The sequence below is a fragment of the Anas platyrhynchos genome, chromosome 3, assembly GCF_047663525.1.
Source record: "Anas platyrhynchos isolate ZD024472 breed Pekin duck chromosome 3, IASCAAS_PekinDuck_T2T, whole genome shotgun sequence".
NCBI lineage: Eukaryota > Metazoa > Chordata > Aves > Anseriformes > Anatidae > Anas > Anas platyrhynchos.
The window spans coordinates 51,861,472-51,885,754 of record NC_092589.1 but is presented as its reverse complement, the minus strand read 5'-3'; the positions used below and the strand labels follow the sequence as shown (position 1 = coordinate 51,885,754).

At 41.3% G+C, this 24,283-nt stretch overlaps 1 protein-coding gene across 3 annotated transcripts in view; it reads right to left on the bottom strand.

Annotated features, from left to right (window-relative positions):
- The window catches only part of GRM1 (glutamate metabotropic receptor 1), a 184,646-nt gene that overhangs the window by 5,478 nt on the left and 154,885 nt on the right, over nt 1–24,283 (bottom strand). Inside the window, exons 9-10 of one of the 3 annotated variants that reach the window (XM_072035894.1) lie at nt 9,747–9,785; nt 8,554–8,638 (exon numbers count right to left, since the gene is read on the bottom strand). The exons of 1 other annotated variant lie outside the window; for it this stretch is intronic. In XM_072035894.1, coding sequence (XP_071891995.1) covers nt 8,578–8,638; nt 9,747–9,785 — 100 coding nt within the window. In that variant the 3' untranslated portion in view covers nt 8,554–8,577. The remainder of the gene's footprint in view (nt 1–8,553; nt 8,639–9,746; nt 9,786–24,283) is intronic. One more of the 3 variants, XM_072035895.1, reaches the window with a different exon arrangement.

Genomic DNA, 24,283 nt, shown 5'->3' with positions numbered 1-24,283 from the left:
TCACCAGAAGAGGCCAATCTAAAAAATTCATAACTCCCCCAAGCACGTAGCTGGTAGGACCTGGAGATGTTTGGATTTAGAGCTTTAACATGGAGAAAAACAAAGTAGATGAGTTCCCAGCTGGCTAGAATGAAACCTCTTTATAGTTATTAATGAAAAGATAAGAATGAAGGTTTAGAAGCACACATTTTTGATCAAAATGAGGTCTGATATGACAATTTTTTGAAGTGCTATAGAGATAAGCAAATGACTATAGCTGTTGGGTGTGAAAGATTTTTAAAGTAATGTTTTAAAATATAGAGTTTTGCAAACTCTTCACACAGAAACATTTTGTCTGCTTTGAGTTCAAAACAAGTCTGTTCTTGTAGAGAGGAAAATAAGTCAACCGCTCTCATTGTATTTTTGCTGATGCTATTGCTTACAAGTACTGCAAAAGGCTTTTCTGGAAAAACATGATGATTATCTGCTGTCTCTTATGCTAAGTCCACTTCTGCATCATTTACTTCTTCATATCTAGCTCTGGTGCATCATCACACTTTCGAATCCCTCCTCACACCATCTGTTTAGTATCTATCTTACTTTGTTCCCAAGATCTTGTATTTTACATCAAAGGCAAGCGCTGTTATTTTAAGGAGCTCACTACCTCTGCCTTCAGATCTTCCTCCTATTCAGTTCATTTTCCTCCCCCTCACTCTCAAATCCTGCTCTCCTGACTTCTTTCTTCTGTAGCACTCTCCATAACATACTTAATTGAGCCCAAGTCAACAGCCGTACTTAAATCAAACTGTGCTGGGACTACAATACCCACCCGTGAACAAACCACTTAATCAGGTTTCATCTGTTACCAACTTGCTCTACAGGGAAAGCTGGTGCTGCTGGCACCTTGCCTCCACCTGCCAGGCCTCCAATAGCCTTGTGACAAATAGCTTTAGAGCCTCAGTGGCTCTTCACGGGGTCATTCAGGCGATTTCCACCAGGAAAACCTCTTTCTGTTATGACTCTCCTCAGTTTTTTGTTCTGGCTCTTTCCCTCAACTTACTCTGCTTGCTGTGTCCGTGCACCACGAACCTGTCAATGAGTTGTATTTCAGATGGAGTCAGGCGATTGTCGTGGCAGTACCTGGGCTCTATCTTGCTGGGCAGCAGGCAGGCAGTCATGCAGTTGGTGCATTTAGGCAGAATTAACCATTAACATACAAGAAAAAAAAAGCCTGCTATCCTGAAACAAAGACTAGTCACCTTGAATGGTATTAATTGACACTTAGGCAAAAAGTAAAGATGGGGCTGAAAAAGCTCTGACCAGAAGTGAATATTGGCTGGACATTAATCAGCTCACATGTGCAAAGCAATGTGACAGTCCTAACTGCATGGTCACCATTTGCTAAGTGATCATCACACTTTTTTTGAAGGCTGCACCAATGGAAGAAAGTTAAAATCAAAATTATCTTTCATAATGGGGGAAAGGATGCTTTTCAACACAAAGGACAGTGTCATGGCTGGGTTATAGAAAACATGATACTCTCTGCTCAGTGAAAACTGGTGTCTTCTTGCTTTTGTCAATAAGAGATGCCTATGCAGGTATTTATTTGCCTTTCCTAACTTTCTCTCTCCATTATAAAATTTCCTACAGAGTTTAGACTTCACACACAGTGCTTGGCAGTCTCAAGTGACATTAAGGTTTATAGTCATGTTTATCCAGCATAACTATTTCTTCATATCTTTGTATCTAGCCTAGATGTCTAGAGATAGGCCCTTGGATACCCTTTTAACACATAAGATGGGTTTGGTTTTACTAGATAGGAAACAACATATATGGATTTTTGCTGCAGTTTCTGAACTTTCTTCACAGCTTTGTCTAGAGCTTTTGTATTTTAGGGGAATAGGCATGAGTACATTACTGGTGTAAGTTTGTGTTACGTGTGTGAGTTCCATCAGCAAATCTATTGCTATTTTTCTTCAGTAATTCAAAGTGCTATTTTTAATACATGTACCAATTCTTACAATGTTTTCACTGCACGACTCTGGGCTAGTCACTTTCACATACTTCCAGCTGATGATTATAGACACTAAACAAGCCAGAAAACAATTTCAAACCTTAATAGTTACTTACAGAAAGTCTTTAAAAGAAATGATGTGCCCAAATCTGAAACAGCAATCCAAAATATCCCTGCCCAGCCATTCCTCAGCTGAGGACATGCCTACAGCTTTTTAGGTGGTTCACTGTTTTTTGTTAAGGGTCTCCATATGCCCAAAATCTTGCTCCTGCTTGTGACTAGGACTGCCTCAGTCTGAAGTTCCATCACAGTCAAAGAGGAGAGTCCTGCTCCTGATAGTGCCTAGGGTATTCGACCTTGTTGGCTTCCTTGGAGTGAAACCTGGGAACCCTGCAACAGTTAGTTCTTCCTCATACAGCATGGTCCTGAAGATGTCTTAGTTCAGACATTGGATGGCAAAGGTTTCTTCATATTTTAGAGACCGAATGTTCCTGAGGTAGAAGATGGTTGGCCCATCTCCAAATACCAGTGGTATATAGTAAACTAGTCTGTACAACTCTCTGATCCTATTACATTTTGCCAGTGAAGTTATAGCCTGAGACCCAGAGCATAAAGAATTTGGTGAACTTTCCATCCCGTGTGCTTGAACCTTTGTCTTTTTTGCCTTGATTTTTTTGTGCATAAAAATCCTTAAATGACACCATAAGGAAGAGTTAAACAGTGATATTCCCAGGTTGCTTCAATGAGGTTAGCTTTAGGAACCTATATGATATTGAGAAATGGCTCCTCATCTGATGTAGTGTTTGTCACTGCCAGAGTGAAACAGCTGGGGATGCAGTTAGGCAAAGTGCTTGAGGATGAAAAAGAAGGGACATTTCAGGAAATGCTAGATTTAATTCCTTGTTTCCTTTTGAGATACAAGAGCTTTGTTTGGTTACCTTTAGAGGGCAAATATATAGGATTGTTTGTTTGTTTGTTTTTTAAGCAGCAGTGGCAATCAATCAGCAGAAAAGATTACAGAAGAAAGAAGTTCCCTTTCTTTCATTGTCAGACTGATGTTTTGGTCAAACCTACCTCCTCATAATCACTATAGTAACTGTTTGAAATGCCACTGCTGGTAGGAGGCATTGGGATAACCTAGTGTGAAACTAAAATTTTAGGAATGAACAATAAATGCAAGGGGCTGTCAATTTTGTAAACAAAAATTAGGTCCAAACCAAACCCTAAACTATCTGATCAGCAACCAGATAAGGCCAGTGTCAAGTGCCGCCCAGTCAACGAATGATGCTCTCCCCTTCACAGATTACCCTCCTAGGCAGGGGAATTTCTGCACTGCCTACAGAAAGGCAAGTAGCCATTGACAAGCTTTCTTCAACTCTGCAGCCATGTAAGCAGCAGTAATGAGCCCAAGCAGAGCTCTGTCCCACTGCAGCCTCACCGCTCCCAGGACCCAAGCTAAATAGTTTGATTTAAGGCTAGTACCTGCACTGCAGCACACTGCAGTGTTTCGCTTCTGTCTCCAAGGTCTCCTCCATCATAGTATCCACTGCAGTAAGGCCGCTGTGGCATGAAATTTGACTTACGGAGTGAACTGGCTTTCATGCAGCTTAGGGATATCTCCCTGTGCTAAGGAGGACCCTCTCCTTCGGGCCTTTAAGCCAGTGGGAGCAGCCAGCCCCGCCACTCGTTAGCAGAGCAGGGCATGTTGGTTAACATGTTCCTGCAAGCCTGATTTTTAAAAGCATTCCTTCCAAGGGCTTATCTTTTTTTACTAACCCAGGTTTAACCTCTCTGTGGCTCACCCTAGAGTGAGGGGCCCATCACCCTCCCACCACACTCTGGGCATACACAGTCTAAGCATACACAATCTGGTGTATGCTCAGGATTTTTGCTGATAAATATCACTTTTTATCACCTAAAAAAAATAATAATAATCACAAAACAACTTCAGCGTTAGTCCATCTACAATGCAATCTCTGCTTCAGTGATAAGAGGATCTTACAACAGTTCTCACAGCGTGACTCCAACTCTTTCTGTGGTGCTGTATAATTAGAGCAAAGTTTAACCTCCCACTGGTGTTTCTGGAAATTCAAATTACTGAACTAACTTTTCTGTGTCGTTCCCCTCCCTTCCTTCAGGACAAAACAAATTGCTTGCCTTGCACATGGGACACAACGTTCTATGTAAATTAGAGAGCTATTTTAAATGTACCATGGAAGCAGCTACACAAAAAACAGGTATACACAAACTGCAGGAAAACATAACGCTGTCCCACTATACCACAGGGGCAGAGCCTGATGAGACCTGGGGTTGCAGTGGGTGAGCACAAGCCCAGAGCCACCTTTCTAATCCTCTGCCAGGCTTGTGTCAAGTAAATCTAACCTAGTTATTCCTTGTTACTCCACTGCAAGAGGTAAATGTTACTTTCATAATAACATTTCAGAGAATAATTTCAGAGAATAATTCACTGATAATACCAGCAAATGTAATTATAATTGCTAGTATTAATTTTTAGTCTCATCTGAAAATGCAGAAGCTATGTCACACTTCAGTCATCTATCTAATTATTAAAGACAAAACTTTTGGTTCACCAGTATGTTTTGCTACACAGAAATGATTAAAAATAAGTTACTGCAAATAATTTGGAGAAATATATTTGCAGAACTTGCAAAGTACTCCTGATCTGATAGCTTTGACATTATTAAAATGTCCCCAAATTGCAAAGCAGGTTGCAGCTTGCAAACTGTTCATTAAGTATTTTGAGAAGAATAACAAGTAGCTACTAAATAAATATGTGTTGCTTGGAGAAAACAACTTATTATAACAGATAATACAAAGTTCAGGATAATGAACAGTTTGTCCTAAACAGCAGGCAAATTCTTCCAGTGTTCAAGAAATGAAGATCAAAAACCTGCAAATCAAAATGAATTTAAAAAAGTAATCTTATTATTGAAAAAAATAATAATAATGAAATCTGTTTATTTTGTTGTTACTGATAATTTAAAAACAGCCAATATTCAGAATGAGTACATCCTACAGGATGACCATTGTATTGTTTTAAGGTTTTCAGAGTTAGTGCACAAGAAATGTGTGGTGTAAATCATCACAGATTCTCTGTGGAACCTCTATCAATGGAGAAGCACATTTGTATTACCTGAAGATGTGCCTCATGCTGCACACTTGAATAAATGTATACAGCAGTGTTGTCATTGACAATACCTTAACTGAAACATTTTTTTTTCAGATAGGCTTGAAAAGGAACACAGCTAATGCAACCTGAAAACTGAAAATTACAATGTGTTGAGCAAAGGAACCTGGAAAGCTGAGGAACACGGGAAGAAAATGATAGAATGAAATTAATTTAGGAAAAGCGTAGGCAGCAATAACTAAGACAAAATAGGCTGTAGAACTATAAAGCTATAAAGATCAACAACCTTCAAATACATTATTTTAAAAGAAGTATTGCAGAAAAAAGATTTAGAGCTGCTGTTGGATCAGAAATTAATGGGTTTCGTATACAAACAAGCCACAAAATAGTTGACAAATTTTGTGTTCCCCACTCAAAAGCACCATACCATGGTACAGAGATTCCTTTAGGAATGCGTAGGGAAGACCTTTCCTATAAATGCAGATTAATATTAATTAAGATTATGGTAGATTTTTCCTTGCTTTCTTTAATTCCTCTGTGGTTCTGTGGACACCACATTTTTAACCAGAAAGATATTGGCAAATGGGATGCCATATAGAGAACGGCAATAAAAAGCCCCATCGGGAACAGAGAAAATTCATGAGAGAAAGCTGAACTAACTGAATACGTTCAGTTTGATGAAAGAGCTCAGTAACAGATTTCAAACATCTGAACGGCATTAACACAGAGAATGGAAGATATTCCACATAATGAGTAGATGCACAGCTGAGAACCCTAGGTGAAGTTACAAAAGGGAAAATTATTCTGAAAATCCAGAATATTTCCTAGCCAATAGCTGTATCATGACAGGAATAAATTCCTAATGGTTGCTCTGGATATTTGTTGCCAAAAAGTGTGCAGCAGTTTTATAGCAGTAAATGAGGTCTTTCTTCACCATAACTTGGCAGATTCTCTGGTATATTTGTGAATAAAATAAACTCCCATCAGTTTAAACAGCATTCAAAGAGACACCAGACTTGTTGTAACATGCTGCTGGTGGGAGGGCCAGCGTTTCGAATGCAGCCTTAACCCAGTTGCCACAGGAAGCTTAGTCATGAGGCACCCCGTTTTTAATAGATCTAGCTCTAATATGCTGCAGGAGATAAACCAGCGAGCAAGGGCTGTGGCTTTTCTGGGTGTATCTGGACATTTCCATGGCAACGAACGTGCAGCTTCAGGAGAAAAGAGCCCTGAAGCTCAAAGCTGATGTTTCTGAGTTTATTAAGATGACAATCAGTTTTTATTATTCTATATTTTCATGGCTCTGCATTTTTCGCCTTCTCCAGGATCACACGGAAAATGGAGATCAACGTTAGCACAATAACTAATGCTAAGTATTGCGTGCATCAAACACAAAAGAGTTTGGGGCCCCTCCAGCTATCTGTCTGTAACTGGAAGGTGAGGGAAAACGTAACACCCTTGGTGATTTCTAGCATGTCGGGACAGCAAAGTGAGGCTTCCCCGGTGAAATCCAGACTGGCTGACTGCTGCGGTTTTGCTGGCTGAGGCCTGGGCATGAGGCCAGGAGGTGGTGATGGACATCCAGTGAGATGGCGGATGCCTGACTTTGTGCAGCTCAGCCTGGCTGCCAGGCCATGGGTTGCTGGAGGAGGATGCCCCTTCCCCTGGCCGCGGTGCAGCACTGCTGGGCCTCTGAAAGCACTGATTCTGCTGGAGGGAGAGGGAAGCCTGAGGGGCAGGGGAGGCGGAAGAAGCCAAAATAGCAAGCTTCATGCTCAGGAGGTCTGAAAAGCTCAGCTGCTTTTTAAAGCCTTTCTTATCTGTGCTGCTGCCACAAGTGTTTGAAGTCCCATGGACTGCTTGGCATTGCACCAGAGGTGCTTCTCAGGAGATCATGTGAATGAGGATTTTTTTTTTTTACAAACTTAAAAAAAAAAAAAAAGAAATCCCAAGCACTGTCATGCAAAGAGCATGAGCTTCAGCCTTCCCCATGCTCAGGAATTTTATTCTTTGTATCCATGCTTTTTGAATATAATCTGTTGTTGCATTTGCCTTTCTTTGATTCCTAATGGTCAGATTCCCATTTCATCACCCATTTCTGTCTCCAGATATACAGTTGGCAATCTGTGCCCTGCAAATCTGCAGCATTAGCTCTACACCAGAAAAGAAGGAAGCATTGTTAGACAGAAGTTAATAACAAAATGTTTGTAGTTCTCCTTACACTGGCTTTGCAAAATTTTTGTTTCAGGGAGGCAAATCTGGTTGCTGCCCAGGCCCTGCATAACCATCACTGCTGCAACAAGTCTATGATGTAGACTAACTCTGTTTCTTCTGATCTGCGAGTCAGAGGGGCAGATTTGATTGAATTAACATCACTGCTACCTGCTCACAAGTTGCACAGCCTGTGCATTCCAGAGGCTGGAATGTTTTGTGGCTGATTATAGGAGCTGAATGGCAGCTTGGGCTGCACAGGGACTGTGCTGCTCAAAATGCTGGGTAAGTGCCTCAGAGGCGGATTTCCACCTCATCACTGCACAACCTTCCCTGGGGCAGGGAGCAGGACTGCTTCACATCTGCAGTTTATCAGATGGAAAAGATCATAAATCTGTCCTGGAAAAAAAGGAGGCGAGGCCTTTCCGTTTCTGCAAGAGCAAGCATGTTTTCTCCACTGAGTTTGTGTATGCTTAAGAGAAGGCAGTATTTGCACTTTTATTTCTGAACAGCTGAACTTTGTTCCTGTTCACTGAATGGAGAATATTCAGAAGCTGAACGTCTTTCAAGAACTGTAACAGTAAAATTTTCTCTGCTATTCTTTAGAGATATGCTAGGGCAGCTCTTTGTTCCTGTGTCAGATTCTGCAGTTTTTATTTACTGCACATCATTTCCCTACTCAGTGAATGCCACCAAACCAGCGTTTTCTGTGTTCCCTCTGCTGGCTTTGGAGCAGCAGTTCACTAACGAGAGCAGTTAGTGAGAGCTGTGCACAGCAAAGGTATCTTGCTATGAAACAGCCACTGGATTTTTGTTTAAAGCACGCAGAATAATGTCATCTCCATGCAAAACTGTAAAGAAAAAAAAAAAGTTGGCTAAATGGAAAAAAGAAGATACAATTAGTACAAAAAAGGATGTATTTGCAAAGTTGCAAGCATTTACAAATAAAAGTGAAGGCTTTTTTTTTTTTTTCTTTTTTTTTTTTTTTTTCTTTTAAGTAAAAGCTGTAAAAAAAAATGTTGAGTGTCCTCTTCATCACATCTGGACAATCAGATTAAGGCATTGTGTGAAACAGGGGACATAAGCAAATTTCCCATCTTTAATGGCATGCACCACATTTGTCCCATCATTAGACATGATAAACCAATGAGAAAGAGAAAGCAAGGGGTAAAACCACTCTTTGTCATGCAGCTTCTCTTACACATTCACTGCAGTGTGGGATTTTTCAAAGCTGCACATGTGCCGACGGACACTGGCTGGTGGGCGAGAACTCTGGCTGCCTCTTCCTGAAGATTGAAAAGAAAAAGACACCCAGTGAGTGGTTATACACATGTGCACACATGGTGGTTTTACCACTCAATAGGGTGCCTGTCCCTGACCTACGTCTAAGGCTCACTGTGGTCCTTCCCATATTTTTTCTTCTTCCTTGGGCCAGTCACCTCAACCTCCATATAGGTTTCTCCTTGGCTCCAGCATGGTATTGTGTAAAATGGGTTCTCATGGTGGTTGACCCCATTTTGTTTGCTGAGCCCTGATGCACTTTATGCCCAGATGGCAAGGGCTGCTGTGCACTCAGCTGTCAGTGGGAATTCTCCCCTGGTATTCTCAACACAGGGTTAAATGATGAAAAAGGAGCATCTGCATTTCTCATCTTATCTACAAAAGCATCAGCAAATTTTTTGTTGGTGTAGTTTTTAATATATACAGCTCCTGATTTTTCTCTGTGTCTCTTATTCCCACAATATGGTTTTCTAACTGTTTGGATTTTTTTGTTTGTTTGTTTGGTTTGGTTTGGTTTTGTTTAGCTCTAGTTAAACCTAGTCACTAGGTTTCATTATATGTGATTTCATCGTATGTGTTTCTTTTTTCCTATTGACACATTGGCCTTTTTGAGGTAGACGTGAAATGAAGTCTCCCAGCCACTCTATTTCTGAAGATAATTCCAAAAAGGATTGCAGATTTCAGTTTTGGACATTAATGTAAGACAATTTCCACTATATTTTCTCCTCTCCCTTGCCCTATAAAGCGGATGCAAGCTCTCATTTATGTTCCCCAGTATCAATAAAAATATATTAACACACGCGTGCTTTAACAAAAATGTCAGGTATTTTTGCACATGAAATGTGTCAATGAATTTCTGAAAAAGAAAAAAAAAAAAAGTTGTCATTGTATTGCAAATAAAATGCAAATAAAACTCAGCATTTCTCCCCATCAAACAAATAATCATTGTGCATGCTTGCCAGACTTCTGTTTACCTCAAAACAACAGATTCATGGATGGTATGTGCACGTACTACATACTCAGTACAGCTGCCAATAAGCCAAAAAAGCCATTCTTTTCACCACATACTAAAGCACAGGAGCACAGCGTGATGTACACAGAATACATGCATACCCATTTTGGAGAGGTAGATGCCTTGAGATGACTTCTGAACTATTATGAATAAAACACAAATAAGACATACTGCTGAGCAATTTTGTAAACCTACTCATTTTGAAGCTTCTAGAATAATTAAATTCTTTACCAGGAGTAATGACATCTCTGAGATTTAACAGTTTAAAGGAGATACTAATTAGGAACTTATCTACTGTACTCTCTCCTACATCCTATTGAAGTTACAGAGATTATTAAATTTCTGATTAAACAGAACATCCAACATAACTACAGACCTTTGCTTTTCTTCACCTATTGACAGAACAAGAGCTTCCTACTTTCTGTGGTTGGTTTGTAAAAAGTTGAAATTAGTAGTTTATTCAGTCACAGGAGATAAATTTACAAAACATGTAGCAAGATGAGATTGATTATCCAAAAGAAAAATACCATTCTGAACATATTTCACATATACACACATGCTGTATGCACAACAGAGGGCACACAGCCACAGATAACCTTGCTCAAGGACCTTGGAAAAGGTGGAAAACTTCTGTTTCAGAGTACTTCTCTGAACCTGGGTCTTTGTGAGGCAACATGCTTTACCAGTCACTGTTCTTCAGCTAGTGCCATATGCTGCCACTTCTGGCTTCTTTAGCTGCATTCCTTGTTTCCCACCCTGTACTTCTTTTTATGCAGATACATCCCCAGAGTGAGCCCAGAGCATTTTGCTCTCCAAGCTCTGGGCTTCTGTAGGTCTTGTTTTGAAATCCTGCTATGTGAAAGGAAGAAAGAATCCTGCTTCCTTAGTCCAAAATGCTTCCTACCATTCAAAACACAGTGAATTATTTTCTTACTGTCATTGCAGATGTGCTCCTCGGCCAAAATCAAACACATATGTTACATATGTAGCAGCATGCAACCTCCTAAATGCCTTGTCAAGTTTGCATTTGGTGGGAGACTGCTGTTTGAAGTGCTGCCATGCTCCACCAAAGCAGTGATTTGCCTGTCGGTCAAAGTCAGGGGCATCCCCACATGGTGATACACAGGATATGCACTACAGAAATCATAATCCCAAGGTTCACACTTCAGTAGAATTTGGATTTGGATTTAGAGCGAAATTTAGATATATAGTGTTGTGGGAAATTCAGTGCACGTGCTAATTATACTTCAGTGAACTATTTTGCCGTAATTAACCATTGTCAGCTGCATAAGTAATAATAAATGCTCTTGAAATATTCAGTTTGAAGTATCCTCATAGGCTTGCTTGCTCTTACTAGTTGTGTGTGGCAATACTCTCTTTACTTTTTTTTCATCCTATTTCTAATTAGGATGTATCTCCTCCCTTCTTCCTCCTGGCTTTGCAGGCAGTGATGACATTTCACACATTCCTCTGGTTACCAAAATTCAGATAGCCTGCCCACCTTTAAAAATTCTGTTTAAAGGGCCATTTTGGGGGGCTGTCTTCTAAACAATAAAGGTAATTCCCATTGAGTCAATGACACTTATTTGTTTCCTGAGCCCAGAGGCAGGATGGATCTTCTGTGTGTTTGAATGAGGAGTTGCCATACCATAGCAAAAGCATATGAACCGCTTTCTGATGAAATCCTGGGTGCAGTAACAGGGAGTCTGCCAGGGAAAGCAGGGTGACAGTGCAGAGGGGTCCTGAAGGAAGAGGATTAATTACTTTACATTCTTTGAAGCAGAAACATGCTTCTAGACAGTTGGTCAGAACTCAGGCTAGGGAGCAGGGCTGTAGAAATCTGCAGTGAGGAAAGTAAAGGGTCTGAGGGAAAAGTCACTCTTGCCACTATGTTTTCTCTTAAGTGTAAATGAATCATCCCATGAGGCAAAGAGCTGTGTCAGGATTGTAGGAAAGTGTAAAATTGCTATCTATAGTGTTTTCTATCCGAATAACTATGAAACATTCACCTTCTGCCCTGGAATTACTCTCTCTGTCCATCCAGACTCTCCACACAGACACAGACTGAATGAATCTGTCTGGTATCCAAGATAATATAAATGCGGGATGCTGTGTTACCTATCATCTGAAGCCAGTAAAAGATCTTCCACACTAGATGTTGTCTGAGCCGTAAGAAGGACTTTCACATCTGATTCATAGTCAAAAATATACAAGAAAACACAGCTCCAGGTTTAACACAACCTAATTTGAAACAACTGAGCATTGATTACATTAGGAAGATAGTAAGTGGACAGAATTAAAGAGAAGTGATGGTGGCATCACGCTGATACTTACAGTGGCATGATTGCCCTGAATCATTTCCTAGTTTTTATTTTTTTTTTATTAATTTATATGTAACCTTTAACTTCAGTGGAGGGAGGGAGAAGGCTTGTGCCACCTGCCCTGTGCAGACTACCATCACAGCCTGGACTATTGCCTGCTCTAGCATTCAGACTGACTGCCCTCCTCACCCCAAAGGGGCAGCTCTGCAACAACACAAACTTTCCAGCCTGCTGTCTACTTCCTTGACTCTTTAGCAGCCTATGAGGTGGCTGGGGAGGTATGCAGACTTTGCATGTAGAATCAGATCAGTAAAGTGCTCAACAGAACACCCACCCCCAATTCTCTTGCCAATCTAAATCTAACATCTTCTGAAGCAGAAGCATCAGCTTCTGATGTTTGTGTCCTTTAAAGTTCAGGTTTTATGTATAGTTGTCATAGCTGGATCAAAAGCTATCCATTATAAAAGAAGCAAGCCCAGGTCCTTCTCCTGTAAGAAGAGGAGTTGAATTTCAATACCTTTTGCAGGAACCAGAATCTGATAGAAGATTTCTGCAATATTTAAAGCAATAGATAAAGTTGGGAAGATAAACTGGTTTTCAGTACAGATTCCTTTTTAAAACACAAACCCTGCCTTCTAACCAAGTGAAGGTTAGAAATAATTGCTCTGAGTTTTAACTTAATTATGCTAATCAATTGGACAGTGGCAGTTTTTGGAAAGAAAGAAATCATTAACAGCTGCAGAGCAGAGAGAGCTGTAAGTAGGAGGGAGGCTACATCATCATTTGCCCTTGCCAGGCAGGGTGAGGCACACGGGTAGTTACTACCCATGGAGGACAGAGGAGCAGGAGAGATTTTTGCAATGCATTTTCTCTGTTGAAGGGTGGGCATCTGCTGAAGAGGACAGAGGGGTCACTGGGCTGAACACAGTCCTAGTGAGATGCTCAGAAAGACTCAGAGCAGAGCTAAAGCTGCACCTCGTGTCACCCCAGGCCAGCACGAGCCAGCTGTGTGCCCAGGGAAGTATCCAGCCCTCCATGCCAGCACAGCCCTGGGTGTGATTGCTCAATGAACTGGCAGGGTATGATGGGGACAACTAATGTGGGTTGCAACTAAACCAAAAAAAAAAGAAGGGGGGGCTGGGGGAAAGATGAGTTCCCTGCTCCAGTTAACAGCATCCAGGCACTTGTCTCTGTGTAAGTGAAGGGGCAGCACGGGGTAAGGAAGGCTTTGTGTGTCATTTCTGGCTTAGGGCAGCTTAAAGCATTTGTGGATTTATAGGCTATGATAGTCCAAAGCAGCTGCAGGCAAATCTCTCAGCTGTCCAGGATGGCAGCAGGAGAGATTTCTGAGGTAAGATATAAAACTGAAGACTGAGCAATGTGTATAATGGACGTTTCAGAGAATATTAGAAAGTAAAGAAAATCCAAACTTCCTGTTGACTACAGATATCCCTGGGGCCATACATTGCACCTGCCTGAGTCAACACTTCCCCTCCACAAGGTCCCAGGGTGCAGAGGCAAGCCCCCGCTGTGCACACATGAGTTTCAAGGACCCTTGCGGAGCTGCTGGCCTGTCCCTGCACACCCATGGCATTAGCCTGCCACCGGGGCACAAAAACTGGTGACAGTACCCACGAGCCAAGAGCTCACAGGGCTCTTCCTGCAGTCATCTGTGCTGCTGTGTATACTTTCAAGCATAGCCCCTCATTGCTCCCAAGTCTGCTCAAGGTAGCTAATCCCTTCATAGGAGGTTACTCAGACTCTGGGATGTGTCTGGTTTTTGGTGGTGGTGGTGGATGGTTTGAAGGTATTTTGCTGCTGGGTTTCCTTGGCTGGTTTGGGGGCTTTGGGATGTACAAAAGGGATAATGTGGAGCAAGTTCCAGTTTCCAAGCCATCCTAGATCTGGGAATGTAGGGCTTGTAAATCAGCCCAAACTAGCTGGACCAAACCATCTGAAGGGCCCTAGGTTATGCCATGAAAAGAAATGGACATAAGAGAACACAAAAGGAAGAGTATTTTCTACAGAAGTAGAGTGGAAGACTACTGTCCTGAGCTTGAAGAAAGTGACAAGAGCAGAAATTCCTGCCTTTAACACACCCCAAGGATATGGAAAGATTAATATTTTACAGACAGCTCTGGGTTGAAAGGAGGATGGTGTTCTGGATGGAAGGTGGCTCCTGGATGGTCATTTACACCGAATCTGTGATTCTCTGGGGATACCTGGGACTGAATGGAGTGAAATTGTGAATACCAACAAACCACTGGCCAGTGAAAGGCTGCCAGAATCAGAGCTGGGGCACTTGTTTTGCTGGAGGGTAAGATCAGTGTTGACATCTCCAGCTGTGGTGCTGCAACAGAGCTGAGCTAACCTGCTGGTTTGCTGCTGAAAGGGACAACTCTCACCCATGTTACCCAAACCAGGGGCAGCAGGGACAGCCTCTCTGTTGCTGACATTAATGCTTATCTGACCCTGAGGAGATCAGGCTCAAGGACAAACTTCCTGGCAATGACTCACTTGACTCACGTTTTTTTCTTCTGTAAAGTTAATTTTGCAAGGTGGCAGAAAAATACATCCTGCACGCCACAAAAGAACCACACAACAGAGAAGGGGAAATGACTTAAGAAGAGATAACTGAAGCAGTAAGCTAGAAATGGTAAATTGTTTGTAATGCAGCAATAAGGATCCTGGAGCTTTTCTTTCTCAAGTGGGCTTTTAAGTGACAAATTGTGTGATTACTTCTAGCCTGCACAATTGTTCGCTGTTTATAGTGATAATGCCTTTTAACCTGTGCTTGTCAGGTGTGGGAGGCTGAATGCCAGAGCACATATATGCTTTGAAGAATTAGCTGACTTGTTATTTCAAAATTAAATACTCCTTAACAACTCTAATGTGGAGGCAGATGTTCTATTGATGCAATATACTTTGCTTTCAATTTCAGCCTTACTTAAAGTGGTTTCTTAAAGTCCTTTAGGTCTCTGAGAGAACATAACCCATGTTGTTGGCCACAATCATTAGTCATGTTTTGATAGTGGATGTCCTTCTGTGTGGACATTAACTCTGTCATAATGTCTGTTCTGCAGGCTTCCAGACTCGGGTCTGGAAACCCCAAGGAAATATCTGGTAGTACTAATTTTGCCAATTCAGAGTCCTCAGGATGCAAATCTAAAAACCAGGAGAACACAGAAGAACATGGTCATATCTCTGCTCTGGATGTAAATGGTACTCTGTGCACTTGGTGCTGATAGAGAACTGTATCAGATGGGTGGAAAACAAACCTTATTGTCTAGAAAAAGTATCAAAGTCAAGCAGGAAGTGAAGAAGGAAGTTTTATAATTCCTCACTATTCTGCTTACAAACTCTTAAATCACCACAAAAAAAAAAAAATCTACAGCCAAAAAAACTTCTCTATTACAAATAGCAGTAGGACAGGCACTTTAGCAAAGACTGCATCCCGATTTTAGGCTGAATAGTGCACCCGGCGTTAGCTTCTGCTTTGCCACGCATCATAACCAGCACAAATCTCTGCATCTTCTTCTGTGTTCAATGAAAATAAAATGAAGAATGTAAAACTTTTGGATGGCATAAAATGTCAGGGGAGGTAGTACAGTTATCTGTAAATAAATGTGTCTGCGTTTTGAAGTATTTTAGAAAAAAATGAGCTTCTGCAGGTACCTAGATAATGTGCCGTGGCCTGTCTCTGCAATAGCTGGAATTCAGCTGATAATGATAAGGCACAAATGTTTGGAGGTTGTGGTCTCACAAAAGCTGGTGGAATTGGCAGTGGTTTGTACTGCTGGGACATATGTAAGCTGAGACTACTTGGCGTTTGTTTCCAAAGTTTAGTAATACTCCCTTTGCCATAAATACTTGTAGCTCTGAGAGTACCATGTGGGACAGGGGCTGTGCTACTGCTGGTGAGATTTTTTTTCAAAACCTTCCCTGAGATGTGGAAGAGCCTTGGAGAACATCCTAAATTTACACTGATGACCTAAGTCAGCATAGACAGGTTTTTGTGTCTTGGTAACAGTGGGCATCATCCCGACAAATTTGCTCCCAAATACATTACTGATCAACTGATAGATCAAAGTGTGGACCTCTTTATTGCAGCCAACAAAATGTATGTGCTGGTTTCTTCCACCAAGGTCTTCAAAGAAATTTCTTTAATAAAATATAGAGTGATATGGTGCTGAGACTAATTCTTTATTATCAGGATTAAACCCTGCTCAGATTTCATTTCTAATAGTGTGGTAAACCATACGTGCTTGACCAGGGAATTCTACAGTCCCTTAGCAGAGGTGGACCATCTTCTCTCTCCAGGACTGTGATTCACCTATGCATTACAAGGACTTGATAAAAATCAGGTGCTCTGTCAGATGTTGCAAAAACATGCTGTAGTTTGCTTTGCAGCATTTAGCTATATGAGGGAGTCCTGCACTAAGAGGGATGCTCATTGCCGGCAGGTATATGTTTCGTGGACAGAATATGAGATGCCTTTTTACATCAGTGGAAGAGGTGGAACAGGTGACATATGAGATGTGGTCCTCTTTGTGGGCTCTCATGCTCATGTATCCACAAGCACTAAAAAGGATTAAATAAATTAGCAGCAGTTCTGCATTTCACACTAGCAACTTTGCACTAAATTATCATAGAATCATAGAATATCCTGAGTTGGAAGGGACCCTTAAGGATCATCAAGTCCAACTCTTGACACCGCACAGGTCTACCCAAGTTCAGACCATGTGACTAAGTGCACAGTCCAATCTCTTCTTAAATTCAGTCAGGCTCGGTGCAGTGACCACTTCCCTGGGGAGCCTGTTCCAGTGTGCAACCACTCTCTCTGTGAAGAACCCCTTCCTGATGTCCAGCCTAAACTTCCCCTGCCTCAGCTTAACCCCATTCCCGCGGGTCCTGTCGCTGGTGTTAATGGAGAAAAGGTCTCCTGCCTCTCGACACCCCCTTACGAGGAAGTTGTAGACTGCGATGAGGTCTCCCCTCAGCCTCCTCTTCTCCAGGCTGAACAGGCCCAGTGCCCTCAGCCGTTCCTCGTACGTCTTCCCCTCCAGGCCTTTCACCATCTTCGTAGCCCTCCTCTGGACACTCTCCAACAGTTTCATGTCCTTTTTATACTGTGGTGCCCAGAACTGCACACAGTACTCGAGGTGAGGCCGCACCAGCGCAGAGTAGAGCGGGACAATCACCTCCCTCGACCTACTAGCGATGCCGTGCTTGATGCACCCCAGGACACGGTTGGCCCTCCTGGCTGCCAGGGCACACTGCTGGCTCATATTCAACTTGCTGTCTACCACGACCCCCAGATCCCTCTCTTCTAGGCTGAAATTGTTGGAATGAATCAAGAATATTTTTCAGACTACATCTTAACTTCAGGGGAAAAAAACAAAAAACAAAATAACAACAACAACAAAAATTGTATTTACTCTAGACAGTTATGTATAGTGCCTATGCTTTATAGCTTTATCTTCATCCAGAGAGTATTAGAGATAGCAACTCTATCCTTCACTACCTGAATTTTTGTTCACCTCTACATTAGCTCAAAGATGTATGAAATTGCAAAGTGTCTCAGAGATCCCCACAGAATAAACACTTACAGAATATCCTATGTGTTTATTCTAGCAAGTATTTGTAAATGAATTATCATGTGTCCACGAAAAGTCACAGCTCAATTTCCTTCTGCTGAGGAAAGGTGAATAACTAAAGCCCAGGGCTGAAACATCACACCTTTGAGGATATGAAGGAGGTAAAATGCAATCTTGACTTAATCTTAAAATCTTAAAATTAGATTCTAGGAGACTTTTCATTTTAGTTCTTTATGCTGTTTCCATTTTAACATGCTGAATTAAATGGATAAACCTCTTATGCTTTTTAAAATGATATTTTAGTCACCCCCCCAAATATCTTTTTTTTTTTTCTTTTTTTTTTTTTTTTCCCCTTAGTATGTGCTTATGGGAGTTAGAGTCTGATATATGTAATACAAGGAAATATCTAGGGTTTTATGTACTTACCAAGATGCAACCTGCAACACCAATTTATTTACCTGATGCTCTGAACAGGAGAATATTCCTTCCTTATTATTCTCACTGAGAGAATTCTAACCAAAACGATGTGAGATTATGGTGCTAAACAGATGAACAGCATTTGCTTATACCTACAAGTGAAGGCAATTGTTTGTATCACTCACTACTGAGTTGGTGCATTTTTACAGCATCCAAACTGGATTGTTATGACTGCATTTCAGAATAAAAAAGCAATAAATAATACATACAAATACAAAAATACAAGGAAATGTAATAAGTGATCCAGTCAAGCAAGAAATTAAATTACAAGTGATGTTCCTATTCCTGTGTTTTATTCCAAAAAAGATACTATCCTCCCTCAGGCTTTCTGCAGTAGTGTGTTTGCTCCTCTTACAACAGGAAGCAGAGAAAGTGGTACATAGCTGCAAAGCTCCCCTCTGATATAATTGTGCATCTATGCATCATTGTGTTTGGATAGTAAAATTCATTATACAAGGCTGTCTGGTGCTACAGCAGTGCCCATAAGTAAAACAACATTTTATGATTCAGCATTTTGAGTGCAGCAAAATGAGACAAGCTGTAAAGTGAAATTCTCCACAACTCCTTTGATAAGAACCAGGCTGTATTCAGAGACCATTCCTTAGGTCTATCTCCTGTCAAAAGCCCCTGGGAGAACAGAGTAGTGAATATCCATGAAAAGAAAGTGGCAAAGCTGCCTGGGACAAGTACTTCTGAGAAAAGGAGGAAATCACAGAAAATCTTACACAACAGTCCTTTCACCTGAGGGAACTGACCAAATGTAGTTCTGACTGGTGATGAAGAAGCGGAATGCTGGATGGGAGCCCAGGGTACAGGTTCTGTGCTCAGTACACTGAATAATATATCTTGGGTTTTGTCTGTGGCTGGGCAGAGTGGGGAGGCTATCCTCACTGCCCTTACTGGGAGGCCACTGCAGAACCTCATAATTTTTCTATTTCTCTAAAATATAGTCTTGGCTAGCGTTTGCTTGATCACAGGAGTAAACCCAGAGGAATAAGCCTAGATCACCAGAACCCTTGTGCTGCACTGCATGTAAGCACAACTGTCCCAATGGTGTTGGATATCTGATCCTGTCCCCTCTCCTCAGGTTGTCTTAGGAGTGACTTGTAATTGTGCATGTGTTGGGATGTTCTTTAGCTGGGATAACTTGCAAGGAATACTTACAGTGACTTACTCAGCCTCCCCCTTATTTGTCATTAGAAGGAAAAGCTAAATTCTCTATCTTCATACTGGCTATATTACATATATATAAGCAGGTACATAGCTTGGTATATAATTTGGTATACACATTTGCCATGTCTGATTTTTAAATAAATATGATTTTTAGTATTTATTTAAATCACTAGGAAAAAAAATGTAAGTGTGGAAGACACATCTCTGACTTATTTATCACCAATTTTACGGTTTTTTCAGATGCTTGGGATAGAATTACATCATGTCTATTAAAGCAAATGCAAATTCAAGCTACCTAGCACAATGTTAGATATAACTATATAGCTCAAATTTAATAAACAATGTTTTAGCAAGGCTAGAAGAGATTGCTGTTGGATTATTAAGTTTCAAATTCCCTTATTCTGTGTTTCTTTCCAATTCTTTCACATCAATTGTAAGAGTCCCTTGGAAATAAGTAACTGTCTTCTGGGAGTTTTAAATATTCACTTAAATCAATACACTGACAAGGACTGAACAGCTTGACTGAGTTTGTTGAATTTTCTTATTTGAAATTCACATCACATACAAGAGAGAACAGGGTAAGGGCTGTTACCTGTCACAGTGCTGTGTGTCCACAAAATCATTAATGGTTTAATCCTAGTAAATAGCCCAGCAAAGCCAGGAAACATACCAACTGCTGAGAGAGAGGTTTGGCATTAAAAACCTTCAATTATCCCTGTGAGCCTGAAAGATGCTTTCCCCAAAAGGCTCTGTGACCTCAGAAAAGGGAGAAGGACTCAACTGCATAAGAATCTAGATGATCGTTGGGGAGGGCTGCAGTGAGTGCAGCAATGGGTGCAAGTTGGCCTGCAATGGGTGCTGCCTTCCTTCCCTGGGACAACTGTGGCACCAGGGAACCAGACAAGAGCTGCCACATCTTCATCACTGCTGTGAAGGAAGGTGACTGCTCTGTGATATTGCCTGGATGGGACGAGGCAGCACACTGAGAGCCCTGTGGACATGGTGCTCTGTGTCCTGACAGGGAGACAGGGGCCACACAGCCACATGCATGCTGCCATGGAGCAGCCCTGCACCAAAAACTGGGCCTGGACTACATAGTGGTTTTTGTTTGTTTGTTTTTATCTCTGTATTATTTCCCAGTTGCAGGAGCTTACAGCCTCTGCTGTTTCAAAACTCTCTTCTATAATCTGCCTTACTCCTCTGGGTAAACCTTAGCAGGATGGCTGTGCAGACACAGCACATTTAAAGACTTTCTTGTAAATGCCTTGGAATGCAGTGTATTCCAAGGTCTGTAATGGTCAAAAAAAAGAAAAAAAAAAAAAAAAGGCTGTTGTATTGTGCATGCAATACTATCACAGTATATGGAAAGTTTACCCACAGCATCAATTTAATTCTCTGAACTGCAAAGCAAGCTGGCGTACCACTTCCTTTTAGATTCAGTGATTGTCTCTGTACAGACCAGCTGTATGATAAGAAGGTAAAATTACAACATAAGTTATCTGTACAACAAATATTTAAAGATAACTCTTACAGGCTAGGAGTTGCAGTTTAGGACCAAAGAAAAAACTCTGTATTGCAGACATCTCAGATTGGGCTCACGTCCTAGAGTACAGAAGTTTATATATATATATATATATATATTTTTTTATTTTTTTTTATTTTTTTTTTTTTTATATATATATTTATTTTTTTTTGTAGGAGAAGGTACAATGCTTATTATTAGTCCTCCTTGCACTTTCCACTAAATCCTTATTTCGGATCTTTTGATGCATTTCAACCAGACAGAGTGAAATTCTCTCTGTACAGCTGTGCCAAGTTGAGATTGTTTTTTATTTGATTTCACACATTTTAGCCTGCAGAGGTCAGAACAACAGCCATTGTTTTCCTTACATTAAAAGTTTTTTCATCTTCTGTTCACACTTCTCTCTGCTGCCCCTTTGCTTCCGTAATACCCTACTTAAAGATAGCGTATTGGCTGCATGGAGTAGTAACCTGAGAATGAGAAAAGGGCATACTCCCACACATCTCCTCCTGTGATGAGGTGCTCCGGTTGGATCAAGTGAGAGGCTGTGAAAGATCTGCATTTGTATGACTGCAACTGAACATGCTGAACATTTACTCTCTGTTTCTGGAAGCTCCAACTCCTGCCATGCTGCACAGTGCAGTTGCCTCCTCCCACCACCATAAAAACAGTGAAACAAAATGTCCTACCTTCTGGCCATACTTATGCTAAGATTCCCCTCACTGCTTTTCTGTGGGAGGCTATGAAACGGAAGGAGCTGAAGAGCCCCAAAGCCTTTTTGGACTGTGAGTCGCCAAGTGAAATGCGTCCCAGAAAAACGTGGCATGTCAGCACAGCTTGCTCAAGATGAAATGGCAACTCAGCAAGTCAGTTTAAAGAGAAGGGGTAATTTAAGAATACCTGGAGAGAATTTTATAACTAGCAAGACAAAAAAGCAGATGGTTTCTAAGTCCTGGTAAGGGAGTACACGAGTTACTAGAGGTAGCTGAGAAACATATTTCCCAGCTAAATTTCCCAGTACACACAAAAAAAGGGTGAAGAACAGGAACAGGCTCATGTATAGCAAACCAGAGAGAATGTACTAGGAGATGCTGGGTTGCCTGACTCCCTTTTATTGGAATAAAATACAGCCACTTTGAAAGACTTTTGGCCCAAGTAACTGCCTGGACACTGTTTAGAGATGCCTGGGTGAGCAGACTAGAGGCATGGACAGCCAAAACAAGTCAAAAGCATAAATAAAAAGTATGGGCTTAGAAATATTAAAAAACAACCATTCATTTCTCAGTGCAGGCAGCTGGAGGAAAAATAACTGAATGCAAGTGTATTAAAAGGGTATACAAGGGTATACAGGTGGCTCAAGCACTAATGTGGAGTCCTGGCCACAAAGTGAGTCTTGCTAGTTGGCCTTCCCATCACCTCAAATTTTGCCACACGACTTATGCTGACAGCTAAATCCTTGCTTATTCTGATTCAAAATGCACTAAAATGGTGTCCAGACCTGGGCTCTTTACCAAAAATTTAAAATAATTTATGTGTGAGGACTGAGGCAGTAGCTCAGCATTACCACCAAAATGGCAGCTAATTACTCAAAGGTGCACAAAGAACTTAACTCCTATGTCCTCCTCAGCAATCCTCCTCCACTGATCCTTCTCTTGTGCAACCCACAAGAAGTCTCAGGTCTTGCTGAGTGTCTCAAGCTCTACCTGACATGCATGTGTGGACTACAGAAAAGCCATGCAAGAAACCCTACTCCAGCCTCCTGTACCTGACCAGCGTCCATTTGAAGCAGTGGCTGGAAAAGGCTGGAGAAGATCAGTATCTTCAAAATCACTGGCTATTTTTTTCTGCATGTAGCCCAGAAAGGAGCACTGCTTCCTTGGGGAGACATGTTGTAGGCTAGAAGCAGTTATGATGAGGGTGGAGGGAGCTCACTACAGAGTGAGAGACACACCAGGCAGGGCTGCATCCCACCTCAGCCCTTCCTCCCTTATATCTGCCCTTGATATCTTGCAGGCATTTTCTTAGAGTGCTACTCTTCAGGCTGATTGAGCCTCATAGACCAAAGTACGATTCATGGTCAAGTACTAGGCTAATGATCACAGCAAGACCCATATTAGAAAGTTCCAATCTCACAGCTGGAAAAAAAGAGATGAAAAAGGCTCTCCTAAAAATGCTGCTATGTCATCATCCTGTAACAGCCAAGATCTTATAATGCCACCAAGCTGCACACTCTAACAATAACTGCCCTGCCCCCAGCCTCAATAAATGCAGCAGAGATCACTCTCTCGATCTCTCCTGATGGAGCTGTTCCATTTTTTATAAATATTTAAATATTCATTTGACAAGAGGAAGAGACTGACAATATCTTAGTACTGAAGACATTCACAAGGGATCTCTCAGCCCCAGATTTGAGTTGTCTCACAGAATAATACAGAGTATTTCTCTAGGGTTTGCATTGGGATTTTTTTCCTCTTTTCCAGGACACATTGCTGGTCAAAAACAGAGAGAAAGGGGGAGACTTGCCCTGGAGCAATGTGTTGTCCAGCTATAGGACATTCATCTGGAATGTGAAGGAGATGTTCTTACCCTAAGTGAATACCTTAACTAGTGTCTGTTGGGGTAAAGATCCCTCACACCTTACCAATTCCTTCATCCCTACATGGGGAAAAAAAGTCATTCTGGCCCAGAGAGGATCTTTCCCATCAAAATCCAATTCTATGAAACATTTTGAGAGGCTAGAATTTTCTGATGGGAAACATACCCTACTGGAAAGTTCCCAGCAAGCTCTATTTAAAACAGTGTTGTCTGTAATCGCTCACAGTTCAACTCAGCCAAGTAAGAGAGAGTTCACACCTTCATGATTGCACACAGCATCTTCAGAGTGCCACAGATAATAAAAGCAGCACACTTTGTTGTTTATGTAAAGACCAATGTTACCGAACAATTTATTTTCATTGAAATGGTGTTGGTAGTTCAGCTGGGACAGCCATTTTCCAAGTTGACCTCTGTAACAGCACCAGATATAGCTGAAAGTTTTCTATTGACTAACAGATCCTATGTTAATGGATTTCCCTAGTTAATTCTTCTGCTCTACTTTACAAAGGAGAAAGGAAGAGCAGGTTGGCTGGCTCTACTTCTAAAGCTAGTAGTTAAACTAAAAACACAACATTAAAGATTGGTCTTTTAACAAGGTTTGCATAAGTTTGATTTGCCCTTGTAAATATAAACTAGCTTCCTCTATTAAAGTTAACTCAATTTAACTCTATATCTGCACACTAATGTAATTTAAATGGATGCCACTTCTCTGTTTAGAGGAAAGAAACGGAATTCACTAGATTAGCAGAGGAGAGGTTCAATGCAGACAGAAAGAGAAGGGTGAAAATTGAGGAGCAGTAAAAGAAAAACAATCTGGCAAGAGAAGGAAGAGATGACAAGAAAACTGAAAGTTTGTGAAAAACAGCTGGAAAACAGATTCTTTATGTGAAACTGATAGCCATTTACAGGGAAGGACATGTGGCTATATGGGCAGACAATTACAGTATCAAGAA